Source organism: Acipenser ruthenus, chromosome 38 (genome assembly GCF_902713425.1).
Source record: "Acipenser ruthenus chromosome 38, fAciRut3.2 maternal haplotype, whole genome shotgun sequence".
Taxonomy (NCBI): domain Eukaryota; kingdom Metazoa; phylum Chordata; class Actinopteri; order Acipenseriformes; family Acipenseridae; genus Acipenser; species Acipenser ruthenus.
This window is the reverse complement of record NC_081226.1, coordinates 5,072,199-5,079,171: the sequence shown is the minus strand read 5'-3', so window position 1 is coordinate 5,079,171 and position 6,973 is coordinate 5,072,199. Positions and strand designations below refer to the sequence as shown.

Genomic DNA, 6,973 nt, shown 5'->3' with positions numbered 1-6,973 from the left:
TCGCGTGTGCCGGGGCAGCGTCTCAAAGACATTCTCATGTCCTCCGTGATCCACCCACACACCCTCACAGCACTGTGGAATATAAACACATCGTGTGTGCCGGGGCAGCGTCTCAAAGACATTCTCATGTCCTCCGTGATCCACCCACACACCCTCACAGCACTGTGGAATATAAACACATCGTGTGTGCCGGGGCCGCGTCTCAAAGACATTCTCGTGTCCTCCGTGATCCACCCACACACCCTCACAGCACTGTGGAATATAAACACATCGTGTGTGCCGGGGCAGGGTCTCAAAGACATTCTCATGTCCTCCGTGATCCACCCACACACCCTCACAGCACTGTGGAATATAAACACATCGTGTGTGTCGGGGCAGGGTCTCAAAGACAAAGACATTCTCATGTCCTCCGTGATCCACCCAACACACCCTCACAGCACTGTGGAATATAAACACATCGTGTGTGTCGGGGCAGGGTCTCAAAGACATTCTCGAGTCCTCCGTGATCCACCCACACACCCTCACAGGGCTTTAAACATTTTAAATTCTAAATTGTTTGTTAAACTTTACGGGTGTCCAAAGTTACCAGGCGTTTTAGGGTAACTTTAGCACCCATTTGTTGAGACTGAAGCGTTGTAATGAATTTGGATTGTACACTGCATGCTGAGGGTATGATGAAAATACAACCCAGGTGAAGAGACACACACTTCTTTTAATGGATATTTAAAGAAATTGATAAGGTTTTCATTTTTAAAATACATTTTATTAGAAGAAAATTAAATGTTACATGTTAGATATAATTTTTTGATTAGAAACTTAAATTCAATATATCCTTAACAACCCTAACAGTTTAGAACTACGAACACAAAGCTTGTTTGCTATGAAATGACTGCACTTTACAGACGTGCACCTGCAGGAGTATACACGGCATTAATGCTGCTTGTCTTGTATTATTACAGCTGTAATTCTCACATTAAATCTGATCTTCAAACAGAATTAAAAACACAGCCGTGCATTTACTGATCTAAACAGTTACCTTTCTTTACAATGTTAATATAGACCCAATCCTGGCATTTTAAGTACTTGTATTGGCCAAAATACATCACTAACAGTAACTGTAGTGATGAAGGCACCGGATATGCACAGTTTGATTTGGTGCCATCTTTTAATATGGTATACAGTATTTAACCAAATGAAGAAATATGATGATGACTTTCGAGTTAAATATTTTTGTAAGCCAATAGATACAAAATGACAAATGGCAAAACTGTTTATCTTGAAACTCAAGAATTAAAACAAAAATCTTTCTATTTGAATTATTTCTGTTAGATAGATCAACTGAGGTGTATGAAAGCAGTAACACACTCCAGGGTGTTCAATACAGTTCAATGTCCGAATGCCTAGGGGTGTCGTTGTTACAACCATATCTGAACACCCTGGAGTGTGTTACTGTGCTATTAAAATGGCACCCCCTCCACCCCTCCCAGAGTGGACTGGTCCAGTGAAGTTCTGAGCTGTGCTGCCATGGTGACACATCAGCACAGGATGGAACACTGGTTAGCCAATGAGATTGCTTCCTCTATTCTTGCCATTTTATAAACATTTAAACCCATTTATAATTGGAAACAGAATACTTAGCCAGAGAGGAGGGTAATTTGTCTAGACAAGTTCAACATTGAGCAAAGACCAGTAAAGATGCCCTGGATCCATCATGCCAGTAGCAGACTGGGTCCTGGTTTTATCCGAGCAACTGCAATATGGATACACAATATGACTATATAGTCAATATTTAGCACTCTTCTTGCACAATCAAGGAAACTGTTCAAAATATATTGTTACGTTTTGGTCAGCTCCAGAAACTCACCTTATAACCAATTATATACACAGCACTCCTCAAGACAAGATTTAAAAATTGGAAATATATTAAAACCAATCAAAGGGACATAGAAATTAAATAGCTGACCAATATTTAAAATAAAGAAACATTAAAACCACACACTGATCTACACATAATCATTAAAATATATATATTTTAAAAACGAATACACTGAATAAACTCAAGAACCCTGATTAACAACAAACATCACATTATTCTGTAGATTTTGTGTAGAAAAAAATAAACAAAAATCATGCATCTATTAAATCTTTTTTTTTTTGTTTAAATGCTACCTTCAAAAAAAAAAGAAAAAACATTATTATATAAAAGGATCATGCAAAAAAATTTGGTGCAGATTACGAGGGGTGATGTGTTAGTTTAATCTAAAGTGCCAAATTCACGACGGCTATGAGGGAGGAAGTTGGGTTCCTTTCATTTCCTGCCACTGCAGAACTCTCAGCATTGGAGCTGAAGCTCGTGTTACTGATCCTGCAGGGACTGCACCACTGGCACCATGTTATTTTATACGGGGCTTCTTGTTTCCACAGGAACACCTGAAATAACAAAAACATAACATGTATATTAGTAACACACTCCCTACCAAGCACAAAAACACCACATTAGGACAGGAGCGAGCCTGGATAGAACTCATGAAGGACACACTAATGAAATCATTATTATTAACATGCAGCCACCTTAATGGTAGAGCAAGTAATATGGTATCAGACTCACTGAAGCAGTGTTTGACCAGAAAAACGTACAATCCAATGCTTAATGATATTAAAGATTAAAATACAAAAAATGGACGGGTTTTTAAAAGAATAAATACATTTACAACAATAGCACACAGGGAGATAAACAGTATATAATGAGAATGGCTTTCATTTTGCACTTTTAATTGGACATACCAGAATCGCTAGATTTAACAGAATCGCTGGAGTTAGAATTGTTAGACTCGCTGGAGTTACTGTGGCCAGAGTCACTGTGGCCAGAGTCACTGCCACGTCTCTGTGGATTTTCTGCCAAGGAAAGGGAAAAAAAAAAAAACTTAATTCACATACTAGGTCAGTGTTTGCAACACATTCAGGAATCTGTATAAATTACTTTCCTCAATCAATGTAATGCCACAAACAGGAACACAGCTACTAGAGTTAGTACTAACTATGTGCCATTTGGATGTGTGCCGGGGTGAAATTCAACAAACAAGTGCGGTACCAATATGTGCAGCAGTTGTTTTTTTTTTTTTCCTACATGTAAACATTTTTTTTTTTTGACAAATTCAGTGCAAATTAATAAATTGTTCTAAAATGTATAGATATTGGTACATGATACATTTCTTAATACAAAAAGGCTTAAAAATACCTGATCAAGTATAACCAATTCACCATAAACAAAGAAGCTGAAAGCTGTGTACCCTTGCATGGATCACTCAGTCATGTACTTTATTACAGTGCTCCCCCTTTATAACGCTATAGTGGGGATCCATAGTTACAAGACCGTGCTGTTTGTATTCCGCCTTATAATGAGTATAAAAGGGCAACTGTAACGGCATTATGGAGCAAACGGGACTATAACGGGGCGCGTTAGAATGGGTGAGCACTGTATAACACTTAAGTTAAACTTTAAATGATAAGTATTAAGAAATATGATATTATGCAGTAACAAGTCCAACAAGGTCATTTTAAACTCCATAGTATTCTCTGAAATTATTCTCATACTTTCCTTACCCTGGGTACTCACTTATCCTACAATAATATATTCTGTCTAGATTAATTACCAATCAGCTTTTGAAAAGGCTTTTGTGGCAGGATGGCTTGCAGTGGTGAGGTGTGGTGACGTCACGGACCAGGAAGTAACAGAACCACAACAATGGATGGGCGGGTGAAACTGAATGCTACGGCACTCAGCACGTTTAATAAATCAAACAAAACAAAAGATTTAAACAATAACAAAACACTAAACAAAAAGGCACAAGTGCCAAACAAACCAGACAGACAAACAAGTAAGTGTCATGCTGGCTAATCCAGCACGTTTTAGCAATTGTTACTTTAAATTCTGTCTCCTCTCTATCTCCCCGTATCAATTACTGTAGGTACACAACTGACATTTTAATCAAGACTAGTCCAATTACAATATTAAACAGTTTAGTAACAGTTAATGTCATGTGAGAGTAATCATATGTACAGTACACAAATATGTTTTAGCGTTTTACTGGCATTACAATAACCAGGATAAAATATGAAACAGTTTGATTAAAAATAAAAAAAGTGTGTTGACTTGTGCTGTGCATTACCCGATTGTAATTTAAATAGCGTCCCTTTAATGTAAACACATCATTTATCCTCACAATTGTTTCTTCGCTGATTCTGCTATTTGAAGTGCGTCTCCAGACAGAATGTCTTTATGAAAAAAAAAAAACGGTGTGTAGTGTAGTGACTACATCCTTTACACAGTGAAGCAATTCATTTCCTTTAAGGAACTGTGAACAGGTGGGCTTGAGTGGCGTGTGGGTGGTGACGTCACGGACCAGGAAGTAAACAAAGGCAAAGGTACGGGGAACGAGACACATTTGCGCTCAGCTTTTAATAAAATGAAATAATAAACAAAACACTTTGCAATACAAAAAACAAAAGGGCTTGGTGGCCAAAATAAATCAGCAAAACAAACCGTTTGGTACAGCGGTAGCAGTTGCTTCGGGTGTATTCTCTCGCTCTACACAGTACTCCCGTCTCTGGCTCAAAGAAAATACCCCGATCAGCCTGGAGCAGGTTCTTTAAGCTGTGGCTGGAGCCTTAATTATCAATAAAACAATTACCTTGTTGAAGCTCCAGCCACATTCTCACAGGTTTTAAATTAAAAACAAACAATAAAAACACAGCTTTTCCACCGTCATAAATACAAATATACAAATAATAATACAGGGGCGGGGTGTACCCTGTCACAGGAACGTATAGAAAAATAGCTTGTTTCTTCCTCGTCAGCTAATACAATGCAATTAAGAAATGGCCATGGTTTAACATTGCCAATTATAGCTTCATTAAAAGACAAGTACCGTGGAAAAAAATAAACTAAACAATAATTAAATAAGCAATTTATTTGGCTTACTTACTTTGGGAAAGCCCCGCTGAGCGCAGTTCCTTACTTAGGCTTATGTAACGGCCAGGTAAGTTTTATGAACAGTGGCCCCAGGGCCCTGACGACATGATACCACCGGACCACTGTTCAAAGAGCCCAAACTCAACCCGCAATACACAACCACACCATATAACACACAAAAATATATTTTATGAGGATTTTTCAACAACCAATATTAAACCTCACCAGCACAGACATACCAAAGCCTATCTTTAAACAGTGCTCATACTCCTTTAATAAATAATGCAATGAATTACTGTGCCCCTGGTGCATTCCCACGATCCTACTGCCGTGCTCCACCTATCCAGTCCTAAGTTTTACTCCAGTACCAGTAACTGAGCATATGAAAATTAATACATGGAATACATGTGAATATTTCCTACCTGTGGTGAACCTCTCCTTACAGCTTTTAAAAATGTTTCTCGTTCAGAACTTTCAAAATAATCTAGGCGATATAACTGCGTTAAGTTGTTAAGACAACAGATTTTAGGATCATAAACAATCTTGTTGATTTTGTGGCTATATAAAAAACCCAGTGAAAAGGTTCATTATCTCCATCTAATGGATGCCACTATTGTTTTTTTTTTCTGCATCCTGTCCAGTTGATGGGTTTTTCTCAGAGCAAAATCATAAATAAATTACAGCGATAATTAAAAATATTGACGATATAATAATCTTTAGAATTGATATTGCGATTATCTTTTTATCCTCATATCGCAACACCCCTAGCCCCGCCCCTGTGCCTATTTTGTGTTTTATGTTGTATGTGGTGTGTTATTGTTGGTGTGTATATATTGATGCATGGGGTGTAAATTGGGCTATGTAGGACGAATGATTTAAAATGTATTTTTGTATTTGTACACAGGGATTACACAATCACTTCACGTGCAGATAGTATTTGGGCACTGGTGTATCACAAAGTAGTTCACGTGCAGACTGTGCCGAGATTCAATTGAATGATTGATTAGCAACTGAGTCTCGACACAGCTGCATAAAAGAGTCTGTTTCACCACACAGGGTTGGGTGTTCGCAGTGGAGAACAGGAGAAGGAGAGAGTAAATACAATTGATACTTGTTTGGGGTTTGTCCACTGTTTTGTCTGTATTTATTTTGGCCACCGTACCATTTTGTTTGTTTTGTGCTAGTGTATAGTGCTTTGTTTAAATCTTTGTTTTATTTATAATAAACCGGCGCAGCAGCGCATTCACTCACTAAACTGTGTCCTGTCTCTTCCGGGTCTCATGTCACCACACAATATCCGTGACATCCACCAATCCACATTTTTGAGCATTTTGTCTTGGATTAGTCAAATAGATCTGGCTAATATAGTTAAGAAGATGAACTCCACTACATGTGTATTAGATCCTATCCTTACTCCACTTTTTAAAGAAGTATTCTCCAAAATAAATACCACAGCATTAAATATTGTTAATAGCTCCCTTTTATCCGATATTGTTCCTAACTCTTTGAAGACTGAAATAGTAAAACACTGCTCAAGAAATCTACCTTAGATCACAATGTTCTTAATAACTACAGGCCTATTTCAAATCTTCTATTTCTGTCTAAAGTTTTAGAAAGAGTAGTTGCCGAGCAACTTAAATTAGAGTGGTTATACAGTTAGATTTAAGTGGTGCATTTGACACTTGATCATTCTGTTTGAACCCTTTGAGTAGTGAGTTCTAAAATGCCCTGCCGGCCCTACGGGAGTGAGGTTTTTTATGTCTTCTGCATGCGCTTGATTATTAAGAGTACAGCGTACAAACAAGCTGAAAGGTATATGTCTATATGTCTGTAATGAATACTGACAAAATATTTACAGTGAATAAATAAAACAAATACATTTTTTTTTTTATTTTGTCATACGGAAAGGTTTAGACTAAAAAATAACAGGTAGACAATAAACAACGGGGCGGAACAACCACAAGAACACGTCCTAACAAAAAAAAGAGCTGAACTAGAGCG

General features: G+C 37.7%; 1 protein-coding gene across 7 annotated transcripts in view; it reads right to left on the bottom strand.

Moving 5' to 3' along the window:
• Positions 1-2,265: 2,265 nt before the first annotated feature.
• Positions 2,266-6,973, bottom strand: part of LOC117434265 (major histocompatibility complex class I-related gene protein-like) — a 33,931-nt gene continuing 29,223 nt past the window's right edge. For all 7 annotated transcript variants that reach the window (XM_059008900.1, XM_059008902.1, XM_059008899.1 and 4 more), the window contains 2 exons: positions 2,785-2,895; positions 2,266-2,430 (listed from right to left, as the gene is read on the bottom strand). In XM_059008900.1, the coding sequence (XP_058864883.1) occupies positions 2,399-2,430; positions 2,785-2,895 (143 nt within the window). In that variant the 3' untranslated portion in view covers positions 2,266-2,398. The remainder of the gene's footprint in view (positions 2,431-2,784; positions 2,896-6,973) is intronic.